The 17,925-nt window shown below is 45.3% G+C and overlaps 6 protein-coding genes across 7 annotated transcripts; 2 read left to right on the forward strand and 4 right to left on the reverse strand.

Annotated features, from left to right (window-relative positions):
• Positions 1-643: 643 nt before the first annotated feature.
• LOC121500096 (histone H3.1) lies at positions 644-1,677 on the reverse strand. The gene has a single exon (XM_041771553.1). The coding sequence runs from the start codon at positions 1,548-1,550 to the stop codon at positions 1,140-1,142; it is 411 nt and encodes a 136-aa protein (XP_041627487.1). The 5' UTR covers positions 1,551-1,677; the 3' UTR covers positions 644-1,139.
• Positions 1,564-3,670, forward strand: LOC121500114 (late histone H2B.L4-like). Its single transcript, XM_041771575.1, has one exon. The coding sequence runs from the start codon at positions 2,849-2,851 to the stop codon at positions 3,221-3,223; it is 375 nt and encodes a 124-aa protein (XP_041627509.1). The 5' UTR covers positions 1,564-2,848; the 3' UTR covers positions 3,224-3,670.
• A 1,355-nt stretch (positions 3,671-5,025) lies between these two features.
• On the reverse strand, positions 5,026-6,839 carry LOC121500115 (histone H4). Its single transcript, XM_041771576.1, has one exon. It carries the CDS (start codon positions 6,522-6,524, stop codon positions 6,213-6,215), a length of 312 nt encoding a protein of 103 aa, XP_041627510.1. The 5' UTR covers positions 6,525-6,839; the 3' UTR covers positions 5,026-6,212.
• Positions 6,840-6,856: 17 nt separating this feature from the next.
• LOC121500121 (histone H3.1-like) lies at positions 6,857-15,080 on the reverse strand (the record flags this gene model as incomplete). The annotated part of the gene is made up of 1 exon (XM_041771586.1): positions 6,857-15,080. A coding segment is annotated over one exon (465 nt), but the record flags the coding sequence as incomplete, so codon positions are not given.
• On the reverse strand, positions 15,059-16,440 carry LOC121500100 (histone H2A type 1-E). Its single transcript, XM_041771559.1, has 2 exons — positions 16,316-16,440; positions 15,059-16,098 (listed from the first exon to the last, which is right to left on the reverse strand). Exon 2 carries the CDS (start codon positions 16,084-16,086, stop codon positions 15,694-15,696), a length of 393 nt encoding a protein of 130 aa, XP_041627493.1. The 5' UTR covers positions 16,087-16,098; positions 16,316-16,440; the 3' UTR covers positions 15,059-15,693.
• On the forward strand, positions 16,377-17,847 carry LOC121500109 (histone H2B type 1-C/E/F/G/I). 2 transcript variants are annotated; one of them, XR_005990303.1, is made up of 3 exons: positions 16,377-16,803; positions 16,893-17,057; positions 17,474-17,847. XR_005990303.1 is itself a non-coding variant. In XM_041771570.1 (2 exons), the coding sequence occupies exon 1, from the start codon at positions 16,414-16,416 to the stop codon at positions 16,792-16,794; it is 381 nt and encodes a 126-aa protein (XP_041627504.1). In that variant the 5' UTR covers positions 16,378-16,413; the 3' UTR covers positions 16,795-16,803; positions 17,474-17,847. The 2 variants fall into 2 exon arrangements, 1 of the variants encoding a protein (XP_041627504.1); XM_041771570.1 differs by lacking the exon at positions 16,893-17,057 and having other exon boundaries at positions 16,378-16,803.
• Positions 17,848-17,925: the final 78 nt, after the last annotated feature.

Consider the following 17,925-nt stretch of genomic DNA (forward strand, 5'->3'; position numbering starts at 1 on the left):
GCAGAAGAAGCAGGCTCCACGCAGGGAGCCTGTTTTGGGACTAGATTCTGGGACTACAGGATCACACCCTGGGCTGAAGGCAGGCACTCAACTGCTGAGTCACCCAGGCGTCCCAAAACCGTTTTCTTATAGGGATAGTAGAGAACAAAACATTTTCTGCTAGAAAACTATCCAGCTTCCAAAGGATTGTCATGTACTCTCATGAAATTTAATTTAGATTAAGATAGAGAATTTAGGAAACCTGAAATAGACTTTTTAAAGAGTGTTAATTGAGGGGCAGCTGGCTGGCTCAGTTGGTAGAGGATGGGACTCTTGATGTCAGGTAGTAAATTCCAGCCCCACTTTGGGTGTACAGATTACTACAAGTAACATCTTAAAAAAGGATCCTAATTCCTGCATTCCGCATTCCCAGAGATAACTTTCTCATGTTGGTTGCTTAGTCTGTTGTAGAGACGCCAAGGAGTCTGCAGGAAGAGCTGTGGTCTTAGAAACTTTCAGTGTTTCAGCTCATAACCCAAGACGTGGCTCCCTGTAAGAGGTTTAGGAGCATATCCTTGATCACCCTCAAGGTTCTGCTGGTTCCTAGGGAGTTGGGCTCTCGGATCGTTGAAAAAGTGCAGACCAAGCGATGGCCCCTTGGGGTAGTGGCAAGCTGAAAAAGTCTAACTCTGGGAAAGAATTCAGCCTTGAAGGCTCAATCGAAGGCTATCTAGCCTCCAGAAGCCACAATGGGCCAATCCGTGGAGCAGCGTTAAGTGAAATTCGAAGAGCCTGTAGGCTGCACGACCCAAGAAAGTACCCCAATTCAAAAGGTGTATCCAGCCATTCCAAAAGAATAAAGAAAATAAAGCAGAAATCCAAAACCTAAATGTCTCACCTGCGTTGAAAATATAGGTTTAGGAATAAAACTGCAGGTAATACGGTTTCAAAAACCCAGGTTAGGACATTGTTGGTCTTAAGAGCTTAATTCTCCGAGTCAAGGATGTTTCAGGTCTACCCAAAAAGAACTAAGACTTTATCATCATAAAGTAGAACCGGCCTTCGGAGAGTGTCACGGCATCTATCAAAGATAAGGTGGTTGGCTCTGAAAAGAGCCTTTGGGTTTAATTAAAGCTGGAATCGAATTAGGAAATTAGGCTTTAAGCCCTCTCCCCGCGGATGCGGCGCGCCAGCTGGATGTCCTTGGGCATGATGGTGACGCGCTTGGCGTGGATGGCGCACAGGTTGGTGTCCTCGAAGAGCCCCACCAGGTAGGCCTCGCACGCCTCCTGCAGCGCCATGACGGCCGAGCTCTGGAAGCGCAGGTCGGTCTTGAAGTCCTGCGCGATCTCGCGCACCAGGCGCTGGAACGGCAGCTTGCGGATCAGCAGCTCCGTGGACTTCTGGTAGCGCCGGATCTCGCGCAGGGCCACCGTGCCGGGCCGGTAGCGGTGCGGCTTCTTGACGCCGCCGGTGGCCGGCGCGCTCTTGCGGGCCGCCTTGGTGGCCAGCTGCTTGCGCGGGGCCTTGCCGCCCGTCGACTTGCGCGCCGTCTGCTTCGTGCGAGCCATGGCTTAGCTGCAACGCAAAGAAACCGCAGAATGGGCTCATCCCTCTCTTTATACAGGAAAAGAACCACTCTGATTGGATAATGGGCAATTCCAATTAGCAAACCGTTGCTCGACTCCGAGCCTGTGGAGGGATGCTGCAGGGGTGCTGCTCTTCCGTGCACGTTTCTGATTGGTTGATTTCAATTAGCAGATATCTTCCCACCCCCCCTTGAAAAAAAACAACTTGTTATCCGTTTCATTTGTGATGCTTCACAACTCGTTAATTATAGCTAATAATAATTTTGGAGTTTTCTCCTGTGTGGATAGATAAGACAGTCTATTCGGAAGAGAAAGTGGTTTAGGATTTCTCTTCTTTAACACATGTACGCCGTTTGCTGAATTTAACTCCTTTTCATCTGCGTGGTATTTCCGGTCCTTACCTATTTGCAAATTCCAGTATCTAAGCATCTCATGAGTTCTCTTTCGTTATGTTTAGAGCAAGTATCTAGTGCACTGTAGCATGGTCTCCTAGGACATAATGTTAAAACGCAAAGGATTTATTTTAGGCTTCACGTTTTAAAGTTGCAATATCTTGGAGCCCCCGGCTCTTCAGTATCGGTTTTAACTCAAGTTGGTTTTCGGACTACGCGGTTTGGTTTTGATGAATTAAAAAAGTCAGCCGGGGTGTAATGGCGAGAGTTCTGGGGAAAAGGTTTGCGAGGCGGAACCTTGGAAAAGATGGCGACGATCGAGTGTCTTGATTTTTTTTAATAGCAATGGTCCAGCCTCTCGGGATTCTTGCCGGAAGAGACCCGAGGATTCCTGGGCAATTTGTCATAAGCCCGAAGAAGCTAAAATCACCACTGGACTGGGATAGATAATAGGACTTCCTTCCTTGGTTTTCGCGTTCAAATCTGAAGGTTTCTACTTCTCAAAGTTAAAAGTACGGTTTTATTGGGAGTTGCGTTCGTTGTTCTTTTTAAGTGAATGTACTTATAGTAATGTAGCCGTATTGCAAATCAACCTATTGGAGTCCTGAAAGCATTCGTTGATTTGTCCAATAAAAACGCAGATTTGGAACTCACGATTTACATACTACTAATCTATTGGTCAGTTTTTGTCCAATGAGAATTCAGATTTTTTGAGCCTTCTTTTGCATGTATTTGCTATAAATCTTTGGATTTTTTTTTTTCCTTCTCCCGTTCTTCCTGTGGGTCCTAATTATAGTAGTCTTGTCATTATCATCCCCGACCCAGCCAAGTACGCGCCGGTCCCCAAAAAGGGCTCCAGGAAGGCGGTGACTAAGGCGCGGAAGAAAGATGGCAAGAGGCGCAAACGAGGTCTTAAAAACCGATTCCATCTACGTGTACAAGGTGCTGAAGCAGGTGCACCCCGACACGGGCATCTCGTCCAAGGCCATGGGCATCATGAACTCGTTCGTCAACGACATCTTCGAGCGCATCGCGGGCGAGGCGTCGCGCCTGGCGCATTACAACAAGCGCTCAACCATCACGTCCAGGGAGATCCAGACGGCCGTGCGCCTGCTGCTGCCCGGGGAGCTGGCCAAGCACGCCGTGTCCGAGGGCACCAAGGCCGGCACCAAGTACACCAGCGCCATGTATATGTTTTCCTACGTTTTACTTTACTTAAAGGCTCTTTTAAGAGCTACTCACATTTGCAAATCGAGAGTTTAGTAACAGTTTATAGTTTACAGCACACTTTGGTATTATGCATAAGTTTGGTGAAATGATTACAGTAGAAGCATCGCTAAAGGTGTAAAAGTCTGGTTTTGGGGTCTTCATTAAGTCTTTAATTTGTACTCTTTCATCTAATCGAGACTTTAAATTGTTTTGTAGAGTGCTGCCTGGATTTTAAAGTTGCCTATGCTTAAACTACATGTTGGATTATTGCTTTAAATACAATTCCTACTTGATAACAATATAGGTTTCATAAAGGTTAAGTCGTCCAATGCCTTTTTTTTTGGTGTTGTTACAATGGACACCAAGTTTCAATTTTTGTCTTATTGTAGAAACTGAACTAAGCCTGGGGAATTACTGGACCCCAGAATTTAATGTTAGCTACTGATGTAGACTGCTTCAAAGATGATTCTGCAGGTTTGCAATAAAATGTTTTTATCCTTATTTTGCCTTTATGTTACTAATGTAATCAACTGTATAGCATGTTTGCTAAACATGTATACTAAACTCTGATTTGAGTTACTTTTATATTTTTTCTTGCCTTCAGTATTTACTTCTGTATTCGCTTAGAAAAAAAGAAAAGTAAAACAAGACCAAAAATATAAGAGTAAGAAAAGATCTTGATACGCACCAATCCCACAACATAAGGACATCAAGAGGTTTCGTGTGTTAATTATTTAAAAGTAGACCGTTTGTTTTCGTGCTGCTGAAAGTCCAGGTAAGGATTTATAGGCTTGGTAACAGGGAGGACTGTAACACATGAATTTTGTAGCTCAGTGTTCAGGGTATGCATGAAGGGTTACATAGTGGTGAAAGGGAATGTTGCCACTATAGGGTTTCTCCCTCACCCCTTTTTCCTTTTTTCAAATATGTGTCTTCCATTAGAAAGAGATGGCAGTTTCAGTTCATTTCATCTGTTCATTTAGATGGGACACATTTTGCTGAAAATGCTGAGTTGAGTGTGTTGGCTAAGTGTATTAGTTATGTATTGCTGCTAATACATTACCTTGAATTTACTAGCCTCAAACAACACAAATGTTATGTGACAGTTTCTGTGGATCTGGGCATGGTTTTGCTGAATCCTATATAAGGATGTTATTGAGATGTTAGCTAGGATAGAGTTTTCTTAGATGCTTGACTGGGGAAATACCTTACAAACCCACTGGGTGGTTGAATTTTCCTTGTGGTTGTAGCGCTGAGGGTTCCACTTTTCTTTCTTTTGGTGGTTTTTCTAGTGTTTATTTTTCTGGTTATAAAAGTAATACATGAGGAGCACTGGGTTGGGAGACATTTTGAGTCCTGTAGCATCTAGACAGACAGTTCTTGGAACTTCCATTTCCACTTTCTTGCTGGCTGTTGGCTTCAAGGCTTGGAGGCAGTTAGATGGAGGCCTCCCTCACTTCCTAAAGAGTCCCCCCGCAGTTTCTTGTCCTTTGGGCCTGCCAGCATGGATATTTGGTGTATCAAAGTTCGCATACAAGAGTTGAGGAAGACACGTTACTTAATAGACTCAACAGGTCAGATAACCTAATCAGATGCAGAAAATTACATCCTGGGCAGCCCCGGTGGCGCAGCGGTTTAGCGCCGCCTGCAGCCCAGGGCATGATCCTGGAGTCCCCGGATTGAGTCCCACGTCAGGCTCTCTGCATGGAGCCTGCTTCTCCCTCTGCCTGTGTCTCTGCCTCTCTCTCTCTCTCTCTCTCTCTCTCTCTCTGCATCTTTATGAATAAATAAATAAAATTTTTAAAAAAATAAAAAAAAAGAAAATTACATCCTGTCGCCTCTGGAGTACTCTCAGATTAGAAACAAGTCAGAGGTCATGTCCACACTCAAGGGAGCTATTTCACAGAAGGGTGAATACCAGGAGGGGGAACGCTGGTCACCCTCAGGCCATAAGCACAGGGATCCATCAGGAAAAATAAAAGGCACCTAAGAACCCAAAGAAAGTTAAGATAACGGTTCCCTCCTTCCCCAGGCTACGTTACCCTGGTTCAATTTGCTTTCAGGCAAGAACAGTTTCTTAGAAGTAAGGAGAAAGGCTACAAACATGTTCAAGTGCTTTTAAATAGGCTCCTGCCAGTGACGTTCCTGTGAAGCCAGGAAGCAGAAAATAATTTGCCTGGGTTATTACTTTGGAGGATCCTTCTCCCCCCTTTCCTTTGCAAGTACTGACACATGAGAAAACATTGTGTGGTTGAAGGCTTGGTGCCGTTGTATGCCCCTCTGGCTTTAAAGCTGAGAAACAAGAGGTTTTGAGACATTGTTGCTTTTATTATAGGATATCCTGGAATATGTAACACGGTATAGCAAACCCCCAAATCTATGTGGCTTAAAAATACGTCATTGGTAATCAGTTTACATGATCCACACAAATACTTTATGGGGGAGAGAAGTCCCCATGTACCACCTAGGCCTGCTTATTGGTGCGTTCAGTTTTTGAGTTCAATCAGCTTTTCATTGAGCCCTCTCTAGTTTCACAACTACTGGCTGATTGATCAGTCCAAATTTAACAAATTTTTTGAGTTGTGTAGGCTAGTAAAGCATTACAAAACCAGGAACGGAATTAAAAAATCTATCCCACTGGTGTGAATCTCATTTGAATTGCTGCGTTATTTATTGTATTCCGGCAGTAGGAAGCAGGTTATATTGAAAACAAACTTTCAGTGGGCAGCGGGATGGCTCAGCGGTTGAGCATTTTGCCTTTCTTAGCCTTAGGGTTGTTGTGATCCCGAGGTCATGGGATAGAGTCGCGCATCACGCTCCACTTAGGGAGGAACCTTCTCAGTTTTCCTAGGTTTCTGCCTCTCAAACAAAACTTTAAAAACACATTAAATACAACCAGAAAACCTTTCATTCCTTTCTTGAGGGTGTTAAGGAAGCAGAATACAAATACACCAATGTCACCAGCTCTTTCAAAGGAGTAGATTGTGTGGCCCTGAGAAGGGCCTTTAGATTTTTTGCAGAAGTCGAGATGGTGGGAAAGATCTTAGCCGCCGAAGCCGTAGAGCGTGCGGCCCTGGCGCTTGAGCGCGTAGACCACGTCCATGGCCGTGACCGTCTTGCGCTTGGCGTGCTCCGTGTAGGTGACGGCGTCCCGGATCACGTTCTCCAGGAACACCTTGAGCACCCCGCGGGTCTCCTCGTAGATGAGGCCCGAGATGCGCTTGACGCCGCCGCGCCGGGCCAGCCGCCGGATGGCGGGCTTGGTGATGCCCTGGATGTTGTCGCGCAGCACCTTGCGGTGGCGCTTGGCGCCGCCCTTGCCCAGCCCCTTCCCGCCCTTGCCGCGGCCTGACATCCCTACCGAGTCAAAGTGGAACGAAAAGAGAGAATGTACGGGTTGACGAGCGACCTTCTTATTTATAGCCCTGTGGCGGACCTAATTGAGAACTACCAAGGAGGCGGGGCCCGGCGCCGCCCACATTGCGCGCGAGTTGGTCCACCCTTCTGGGCGGAGGGAATCCTGCCTTGAGTCCCTGTTCCTCCCCTGAATTCTCGGAAACAAGCTCTCTCTAAGGGCGTGTAAGGAAAATCCAGTTTATTACGGGACTGAAATAATGGCACCTCTCAAGCTGGCATCTGCTTCTGAGGTTTGAACTGTTAGGATCCTAGTGCGCCGTGGCCTCGACGGTGGACTCGGCGTGTACCAAATTCTACCTCGCTTTGAATTCTAAACGCGTGCCTGAAATGTAGCTGAGTGTCGGGCTTCTCTCCTCCCCCTGAATCCTGTTTGTAAATTTTATTTATTTATTTATTTATTTATTTATATCCAAAAAAGTAGTTTTATTGCTTATTCACTCTCCGAGCTATTTCACAGGAGCAAGTAAGGGGTGCTGTGTGGACAGCCAACACTGCTGGCAGGGGCTTCTGGGTTGTCACAGGCTATGTGCCAAGCTCATGCTGGCCACAGGCTATCGACTAGATTAGAGACATGAGGGAGTTTGAAGAAATTTGTCATTTGATCTGGAACAATCTGTAGGGAGGTCCTGCCACCACGTTTTGGACTAAGCCTTTCTTTCACCTTCAGTTTGTCTAAGATGCTGTGGGTACCCACTCGGGTGGCCCTAATGGCTCTGTGCCGAAAAGAGAGCTAATGGCTCCCAGATGTCACTAACAGTGAAAGAGCTAAGGGGCAGGCTTCATTGTCTGTAGAAGCCAGTAACATGTCACCAAGGTTCAGATAAACATCTGTGGGGGGTCAGATGCCAGAGTCCTCATCCTCATAGGGAGGGCAGAAAACAGTTGGATCTGCAGCTAAGAGATGCTCTTTGCACAGAACTGTCCCAGCTTGGGACAGGGCAGTCTGTTCCCTAACTTCCAGTGTTAGTTTTCAGGTTTCTCAGCAACTCTATTTGGAATCTCTTTTTCAGAACTGAAGAATCAAACATTCCTAGTGAAAGTACTTCATGAGAACCTTTTCAGCTTCCTTCCAGACTCTGAGGATGCTGGAAGGAAATGCCCAGCCTCAATTTCCTCAGTGGGTCTTGTCCACCCCTATTCTCATTTTGCCTTTGGTAGAGGCAGGGGTGCAGCCTGCTGCAGTCTGGGTTCAGGCTAGAAAGCTTCAGGCTGTTGTTGGTATGTCCTCCATTCAGTTGGCAAAGTGGGACAAGCCCATAGGACACCACATCATCAGTTTCGGTCTGAAAGACTCTGCTGGTAGGGGGTAAGGGGACTGATTTATAAGTAGGGAGGCAGTGGGTACAGGGAAGGTGGGATAAGCAAGCAGGAGGCCCTCTAAGAGTTCCCATCACTGAACTGCTCTTTTAACCATTTCATATGCTGAGGGGTCACTGATGTTTGAAAAACTCCTGCCACAGGGCACAGGTGCCAGGGAAGAAATGTGTAGAATTTTAGGGAGAACAGCAACTTGTTCCTGGCGCAATGCTCTTTAGAGCCAGAAAGAGAAAAAGGTGGTGCAGTCTCTAGACCATCTAGATTCACAGAAAATCATGAGCAGGTTTGGAAAAAAATTTCTCTTCTTTGGACTGAGGTTCAATAAAAGAACACATCTCTTCTCTCTGGAGACTGACTTTTTTCACTTGCAAGGTTGGCACTGGCAGGTCCACCATCTGTGGGGAAATATATTTTCTTATAGTGGGCTGAGCTGGGAGGCAATCCTGTGCTTCTGGCTATCTGGGCAGAGTTGTAATTCTCCCACACTGCAGACTCCTGAGGATGGGCTAGGTGTCAATCTTGCTGGAGGAGACTTAGGAAGGGCTTATCATTCCCATTGGGCTGGGGCTCTGAGATCACGTGCCCACTGGAGTAGACCTGAGAGTAGACAGGCTCTGAAGTGCTGGGGCTGGCTAGGGAGGGGTAGTGCCATGGCTAGTCAGATTCAAAGCGGGGGTGGAGTGAAGGGGGGTGGGGGGGGAGTGGGGGGGGTGGAGCTCCCGGTCAGGGAAGCTGGGTACTGATCCATAGTAAGTATGGCCTCTTGAACTGGGCCCACTCAAGCTGCAGTTGATGGCACCATATGCAAAAGATGCTTCTGGCTCTGGCTCTGGCTTTGTCCACTGAGATGAGAAACACCACTGGTTTGGAGGCATGTCACTATCATTCCTCAGGATCAACGTCTGCGCCCTGGCTCAAGGTGCTCAATCCTTGAGGGCTCTTGACATTGCTCAGAGTTCTGGAGAAATGTTCGTCCACTACGCTGCCCATGTCTCTCTGGAAATAGGTGAACAGGACACACTGGGTGTTCTACTCTGTCTTTATAGGTCTCTGTAGCTGGATATCAGTCTTCTCCATTTCTTCCATTGTGAGTGACACAGGTAAGTGGTAGCTTAATTCCTGACCATGAACTGAGACAGCCCCTGTTTGTACACTTTAAATCAAAGTATGATAGGGTTGTTGGCATGATGGTCTCCTAGAGTGAGAAAAGAACTCAAGTCCCCAGCGGCACAGGGACACCCGGATGGGAGCTGTTTCTGCGGAGGACTGGCCCTGGGGCTTGAACGCTGTACTCTCCCCACGCTTCACCTTCTAGGGGCTACGACCTGTATTGTGCCTTGAGAATATCTCATTTATGCTTTAGTTTGTTCTTCTGTAGAATGGAAATGTGAATCCCGACATCAGAAAAGCAGTTTGAAAATCAAAAGATAACTCTTTGGTCTGGTGTGGAATGTGTGACAACTACCTTGCCTGTGGAAATTCTGTCTTCATGCCCAGGAATTGGCTTCCTTCCTTAAATCTCTCAATGTTGTATTTTGCAATATGGATTTATACTCAATTTTTATTATTTTTATGACCTCTATATCTTTGAAAGTGAAAATCTTTGAGTTTAGGGGTCAATTCTAAATTTACTTGGTTACATTTAAATTTGTACACTTTCCCAATTTAACCAGCAATCTCCATCACCACCTTCATGTCACAAACATAATTCCTTCTGGAACTGCATTGTCTGACCACTGCTGGGCCTCAGGGCCTTGGTCACTACTCCACAAGGCTCTTTCCAGAGTCATACTCAGCAGGATGGAGGCTCTTAAAGTAGCTTTGTAGCTTCAGAACTGACTTCTAGGAAGAGACCAAAGGCGGAACAGTCAAGTCTACCCTGGCTGTGGGTGGCCCGTCTCCTGGGACCATCCCACCTCTTCCCTCCCATCCACTTCCATAGCTATGTCCTCATACCTTCGTGGGGAGAACGTGCAGAGACCACAGCCGCAGTCTGTCCTGTTCCTAAGAGCCATAAGGGCTCACCCGCCACACCATCCCCAGGCCCATGAGGTCATGCACATAGCCTCAGCCACCATGACTCCCTCAGACACCTGGTCTGAGCTCATCCCCGTGCCTCAGTTTCCTTAATGATAACCAAGAATGGGCACATTTCCCCTGCCTACCTCATGGAGCTGTTCTGAGGATCCATGTAAAAGTACTTCCTCCAAGGAAGATGATGCAGACTGAAAACCATCTGTGGCTGCCAGCGTGTGGAGGGTGGCGTGGGGGTGTGAGTTAGGTGGGTCCCAGGCAGAAGCACTCCCCTCGGTGACCAGATGGAACTAGGACTCAGGTCACGCCACTGCTTACCATTGGGCAAGGCCCAGGCCAGGAGGTGGCCCACTGTTGCCTCCTCCCATGTTGTCCCCTGGGTCAGTGTCTCCTCAGGGCAGGCCGGCTAGTGTCCTGAGTCAGTGTCATGGCTGCAGCTCAGGGAGTGGCCAAGGATGGCCTTGTTGCACTATCCTCGCCCCCAGATGGGAAGACTGGACTCCTCTCTGGGGTCTGGCCTTTGTCCTGGAGCAGGTTCCACATTAGGAGACAGGGCCACTTATATCTGTGGGGTAGCTGCCTGAGCTCCTATGCCTGTCCCATGCCCCCTTCCAGACCTGGCCTCTGTCTGGAGATGAGGGGAAGCATGTCTCCTGTGTGAACCTGAGGGCTGGGCTTGGTGGCCACCGTGGGGCCTGAACCTATAGACCGAGGGGTGCCCCCTCTGTCTCTACAGACCTCCTTGAAGGCCCCCATCCAGTTCATGTCCAGCTAGCTCATTGTCCATTGCTTAATTTCTAGAATGTATGTGTTGCTAGGGTTTTTTTTTTTTTTTTCCTTTTTAAGTAAAAAACGGGATTGATATAAATAGCCTCTTTGGGGAACAGATTCTAGTCTGTAATGTATGCACCCATGTAGACTCTTAAGGTGCTGACCCAACAGTAATAAACCTGGAGAGCGCCTTCCTCCAAAAATAAAATAAAATAAAATAAAATAAAATTGCATTGTCTGATAAAGTGATCTGGACCCACTTTTGAGCACTGGGAGAGAGGTTGATGTTGGGAGGGGCTGCATTTTTAATTTTCTTATAAAACAACTTAAATTTAAAAGCAATTACTCTGTTCAGTTATTGGAAAAGTTGGAATGTATTTGAAGAGCTTGGGCATGTGAACCTAATTTTTCCACAGTACATTTTATGATATTGAAATGCAAATCAAGTTTTCTACAATAAAAATTTAGTATCAGATTGAATGAATTAGACACCCCATTTAGAGGATTTAGATGAAAAAAAAAAGAATGTAAATATTGCATTACTAATGTCTTTATATTGATTACATATTGAAACAAAGATATTTTGGATTCTTTGGATTATATAAAATATATTATTAAAATAATGGCATCTTTTCACTTTTTAAAGCGTGGTTACTGAAAATTTTTAAATGATGTATGTGTTTTGCATTATTTTTTATAGATGGTGCTGCTCCAGGGTTCTTCCTTTCCTCTCGCTGTTACTTGATTTTTTCCCAAACCTTGCTGACATGGGCTTTGGGATATGGTGGACCTTCAATGTAAAATTGACTTTTGAACAACAGGAGTTTGAACTGCGTGGACCCACTTATATATAGATTGTTTTTAAATAAACACTGTACAGCAATGTGTAATAACATTTTTTTTGTCTCAAGCTTCCTTTATTATAAGAATACAGTATATAATATATAGCATATACAAAATATGTGTTTATCAAGTGTTTATGTCATCTGTAAGGATTCTGCTCAATCGTAGGATATTAGCAGTTAGGTTTGGGGGAGTCAAAAGTTACACCCTGATTTTCAACTGTGCAGGGAATCAGCACCCCTAACCTTTGTTCAAGGACCATCTATATTTCTAACAAACCCAGTGACAGAGACTGGCTCCAAACTAAAATGAAACATTGTATAAAAAATTTTAAAAAGAACAAAAAGAAATGACATTAGGGAACAAAGGGAGGCTTGTCAAAGAAAACATTACTCATCAAAGCAAAAAAAGATAGCTAGCTAGAAAAATTGTCCTTAGAATTCTTCAAGGGCAGGATATCAGGAGCTGGAGACATCTTGAAGATCTGGGCTAACATTCTTTTTTTTTTTTTCTTGCAAGTATATTTTGTTAAGAGAGGGCATCCAAAAATGTTTATAACCCAATGATAGTCAAAAATTGCTTGAACTTTTGTCCAGAGAATTTATATTCTGTATTTTTTATTTATTTTTATTTTTTTTTTTAAGCAAAGTTAATCACTGATTAAGTGCAAAAGCATTTCATGGATAGGAAGGGAATGGTTTGCTGTTTCTGGAGTCCAGGTAAAGACCGAAAGAGACAGATAAGAAAATCAGGTCAATTCAGTTACAGTGTCTACTATTTGGTCAATGAGTACAGGAAGAATGTCAAGGAAGCACATCATGAAGTTTCATAAAAATTTATCTTGCAGGTTCTATATTTTAATTTTTTTCCAGCAGGATTCACAGTATGAGACACAGTTTCTGAGATTTGGAAGTAAGGAAAAAAGAATAGGCCATAATGCTTAATATCATAAAAGGTTAAAGACCACACAAAGGACAATGAACTTTGATCATCTCACTGTTTGCTATTGAAAGAATGTAGCAAATTTAGCAGGGGTTAATTTGCTAGAGATGCAAATAATTTTTGTCAGGTGTAACAGCTCTATCTCTAAAGGTTTATGGTCTCTTGGACATTACTAATTTTGTTTTAACCTCATTCAACAATCCTATTCCAATATCTCTGTGTTAAGTTATTTATAAGTGCCCTAATTTCTTAAATATTCTTTGAACCTATCAGAGTATTTTATCTTTTTCTGTCAATGATGGTTTAAGTAAACTCTTTGTCAACATGTTTATTTTATATTTTCTGAATTGTGAGAAATTCAGAATTTCTTTCTTTTATTTCTTTTTCTTTCTGAATTTCTCCTTTCTCCTTTCTCCTTTTTGAGAAAAGATGAACTAGTGAGATGTTATGGGACTTTGACTCGATTGGACATGAACAGAGTGTCATAGAGCTGCTGATCCTCTCTACTTCTGTAGGCCTGGGAAATTCAACATTAGGCCCACTGTGGCATGGCAAATCATTGATGAGCAGGAAGGTTGAAAGTGCAGATGGGAAAGCCGAGTCTCCATCAGGCATGCAGACACTGAGGACAAGGTCCCAGACTAGGGCAGCTCTGAAACTTGCTAAGAAATACCCATATTAAAGGGATAGACTGCACACATCGCCACATACAGCAAAGCCTAAAGGGCCTGCCCAAGTGTTTTGAATTTATTTTACGAGAATGTGCTTCTGTTTGTTTATTAGGGTCTAGTATCTGAAAAATCTGAATTTAGATAATTTGTAGCATGTTGATAATTCCAGTGATTTTTGTCCATTGCAGATAGAAATTCTGTCAGTAGAAAAGATTGTCTAGAGATTATAATTATGCCATAGGACCATAACCCTTTTTGATCTAAATTTGCTCTTTTTTGTTTTATTCCAATCTTTGGAGGGGAGGGAAATTTTCCCTCCATCCCTTTTGGTTCTTGGCTGGGGCCTCTGTTACAAAATACAGATTAGCAGGAGAAAAGCAATCAAGTTTATTCACATGTATATTTCATATATACATGGGAGAAAACCTGGGAGGTGCCTTAGAACTGCAAAGAGGTGTCATACAGTATCTTCAAAATGACAATAAATACATAAAGTGACAGGCACAAAGGAAGGCAGGTCTAAGCTTTAAAGGATGAAAACCCTGGGAAGGTAAATATGTGGGAGGCAACAGAATAGGGTTTGCAGATTCCTCTGGTGTCTCTCTGGGTTGTTGATTCTAGAGGTCTCCCTTATAGAATTCATATCCTGCCTTAAGGCAGAAAATGGAAAGTGTAAAAGGGAGCTTTTCTTGTGGTTGTTGCTTAACTGCCTTTAACCCCCAATCTTTGTCAAAGAGGAATACTGTGGGGTAATTATTCTGGTTTCCCTCACTTCCTTGAACTATCCAGTCTTAATGTCCTATTCCTTCTTTGAACGAAGTTTATCTTCCTGATAGTCCCTTATTAATGAGCTATGTATTAGAAAAACTCACTATATGAGACTCAGCTTATTACTTTGAATTTTATACTTTGATAATGCATAACATAATGGCACAAAGACCAATTTCTCCATGTGAAAAATGATCAGATCTGTATTTGCTTTTTTAGGCTGAGGCCTACCTAGTGGATTGGAGATCCATTAAAAAAGTATGACTCGGAGAGTTTTACTTAAAACCCTAGAGTTTTACTCCACTGATAATAGTAATTGTAAATGTTATCCTTTTCTTTCACTCCAAAAGGATAGAAGGCTGCATGTAAACAGGGAGTTCACAACTGTGTGCTTTTTGGCCTTTAGTACCTAGAAGCCATTCTGTGCGGTTATCAAGCAGTTTGAAAGACATCTTGGCAGTAGTAAGGCGTTTTCCTACAATTAATGGATTATATAACCTTACACACAATTACTATGAACCCAAGTAGGACCGTTACCAAATCAGGGCATGCATCTAATAACGGTTCCAGAGTATTTTTGAAAGCCAAACTCCTTTCACCAAGGAAGCTTTAAGAAAAGTACTACAACAGTTTTTGACAAAAGTAGGTGGCTCTGAAAAGAGCCTTCTTCAAAGTGCGGGGGTTTACGCCCTCTCCCCGCGGATGCGGCGCGCCAGCTGGATGTCCTTGGGCATGATGGTGACGCGCTTGGCGTGGATGGCGCACAGGTTGGTGTCCTCGAAGAGCCCCACCAGGTAGGCCTCGCACGCCTCCTGCAGCGCCATGACGGCCGAGCTCTGGAAGCGCAGGTCGGTCTTGAAGTCCTGCGCGATCTCGCGCACCAGGCGCTGGAACGGCAGCTTGCGGATCAGCAGCTCCGTGGACTTCTGGTAGCGCCGGATCTCGCGCAGGGCCACCGTGCCGGGCCGGTAGCGGTGCGGCTTCTTGACGCCGCCGGTGGCCGGCGCGCTCTTGCGGGCCGCCTTGGTGGCCAGCTGCTTGCGCGGGGCCTTGCCGCCCGTCGACTTGCGCGCCGTCTGCTTCGTGCGAGCCGAGACAACGACACAGAAGAGTAAACTGACGCAAGCAGTCAGCAGCTGGTTCGAACCTTATTTATAGATCAGTCGGGTTCGTAGGTCCCGCGCTGTTATCTAATTGGTTCTCAGGCTGCTTTCCTGAGACATGATTGGATTGCCATGAAGGATTGAATATAGAAACATTATTTCGTTATTTATTCCTAGTTTACTTAAGAGTTGATTTGAATGTACTTCATTGCCCTTATTGTGAAAAGCCAGAAACGAATATAAAATAGTAATACAGTCGGCCGTAAAACTCAAAAAGCCCGCCCTGATATGTGATTGGAAAGGTAATGGCTCTTTTCCCCCCTCAGTTGTCACGTTTTAGACTTTCGGACCGTAACTGGAATACACCACATACACAATTACGTACGTCTTTATATGTGAGCTAAACAATTTCAACATGGTTTCGATTGCCACCTTTGTCATTTACCGATCTTACGCCACTACGTTACGTCCTCCAACACTTGAGCACCACCTAAGAACTTAACAAGAACTGAATCAAGAGTTACGCACTTCCTAAACTGAGAAATTTTAAAAATCACGTCACCTAGGGTTTTTAAGTATCTCAGCGCTTTACACAAAATATGGGTGGCTCTGAAAAGAGCCTTTCATTTACGGGATAGGGGCTGCTGGGTTAGTAGTTTCACTTCCCCTTGGCCTTGTGGTGGCTCTCGGTCTTCTTGGGCAGCAGCACGGCCTGGATGTTGGGCAGGACGCCGCCCTGCGCGATGGTCACGCGGCCCAGCAGCTTGTTGAGCTCCTCGTCGTTGCGGATGGCCAGCTGCAGGTGGCGCGGGATGATGCGCGTCTTCTTGTTGTCGCGGGCCGCGTTGCCCGCCAGCTCCAGGATCTCGGCCGTCAGGTACTCCAGCACGGCCGCCAGGTACACCGGCGCGCCCGCCCCGACCCGCTCCGCGTAGTTGCCCTTGCGGAGCAGGCGGTGGACGCGGCCCACCGGGAACTGGAGCCCGGCCCGCGACGAGCGCGTCTTGGCCTTGGCGCGAGCCTTGCCGCCCTGCTTCCCGCGTCCGGACATAACTTCCAGCACCTGAGAAAGCGAGTTCAGCGAAAGATTAAAGAAATGTCCCCCAAACAACCAAAAGGCACCAGTTATAGTGCTGGATGGAAGTGTAAACCTCGAGTTAGGATTGGTTAAAGTCCCGTTTGGCTGTCCAACCAATAAGAAAGGAGATGTGACGCGCTCAAATTTACATATTTCCCGTCACTAATTCATTGTCAAATCAGATCTGGCTATTCTTGCATACCTTATTTGCATAGATGGCCTATAAAAGAAGACACTGTCTTTGTAGGCGGACATTTTAGGAGTTTTTCTTTTCTGTTGCTAGATTTCTTCGTCATCGAGATGCCCGAGCCCGCCAAGTCCGCGCCGGCCCCGAAGAAGGGCTCCAAGAAGGCGGTGACCAAGGCGCAGAAGAAGGACGGCAAGAAGCGCAAGCGCAGCCGCAAGGAGAGCTACTCGGTGTACGTGTACAAGGTGCTGAAGCAGGTGCACCCCGACACGGGCATCTCGTCCAAGGCCATGGGCATCATGAACTCGTTCGTCAACGACATCTTCGAGCGCATCGCGGGCGAGGCGTCGCGCCTGGCGCATTACAACAAGCGCTCGACCATCACGTCCAGGGAGATCCAGACGGCCGTGCGCCTGCTGCTGCCCGGGGAGCTGGCCAAGCACGCCGTGTCCGAGGGCACCAAGGCCGTCACCAAGTACACCAGCTCCAAGTAAACGTGCCAAGTAAGCGTCTCCTTCCCCAAACCCAAAGGCTCTTTTCAGAGCCACTCCATTCTCACCCAAGGAGTTGTAACACAAGTATTAATATTTAGGCGTCATTTTGGCACTGAAATTGCTGTGAGATTATCGATGAAAGCAAACGGTCTCCACGTCCTTAGTGAAGCATGCCCTCGGTTTGAGTTTATGCAGTTCCTGTATTGTCCATGATAACCGCCTTGCCCGAGGCACTCCTTTTCCACCTGGCTCTCCAGGGAAAGGTAAGGAGGCTTGAAAGGAGTTAGTAGGTGTTCTGGCTTTCTCCTTCGTTTTGTGTCCTGGTACTAGCGATTAATCTCCCCGCCCCCTCCACCCTTTATGAAATCCACAGTCCCAGGTTTTTCACTCCTTCCTCCCCCCACCTCACCAACAAGCCTGAGTTCCACTTGGCATCTTTCAAAATTAACTTGTTTAACTCTGGGATGCATCAGTTTTGTCTTTGAAGTGTCTGAAGACCTGTATAGTATAGTTTTTAGTTAAACTATATTGAAAAAATCAGTAGTTTTGCGTTTCCCTGAGTAAGGCGTTGCTCCAAGCCTCCGCTTTTAAAAAGGGTCTTGACTACATTTGAAAGCATTTGCTTATTGCACCTTTTTCCATCAGGCACTTTGATAACCATATAAAATATGTGTTCCAGAATACAGAAGTGATTGAATTTGAGGGCAGCGGCAGTCCTATGGGATACGGAGTTTATTCTAGCCTTACCAAGCCTTTCTTTGTGGCTGACTCAAGACCCTTCAGGAAAGTGAACAAAGAATGCACCAAGAAAAGAGATGAGATATATCGCCTAGTGCTGGAGAGCAGATAATTTATGTAAAAGTACTTACCAAAGTGTTGAGAAATCTATCTGATGTAAAGTGTCTTTGAATTCTATCCAGACATCTTTGAAAGAAAACTTTGGTGGGAATGTTCTGCCATGTAAATGAACTTTGGTTCTCATGTTCACTGTGCCTCACTTTATAAAATAAGACTATTCTTAAATATTACTAAATAATAAAGTTCTAAAATAAACTATGGGTACTTTTGTGAAAAAAATGCACAAATGCAACAGTTTGTAATACAAATATACAATTTAGAGGGATTTACATT

The sequence above is a fragment of the Vulpes lagopus genome, chromosome 10 (assembly GCF_018345385.1).
Source record: "Vulpes lagopus strain Blue_001 chromosome 10, ASM1834538v1, whole genome shotgun sequence".
NCBI lineage: Eukaryota > Metazoa > Chordata > Mammalia > Carnivora > Canidae > Vulpes > Vulpes lagopus.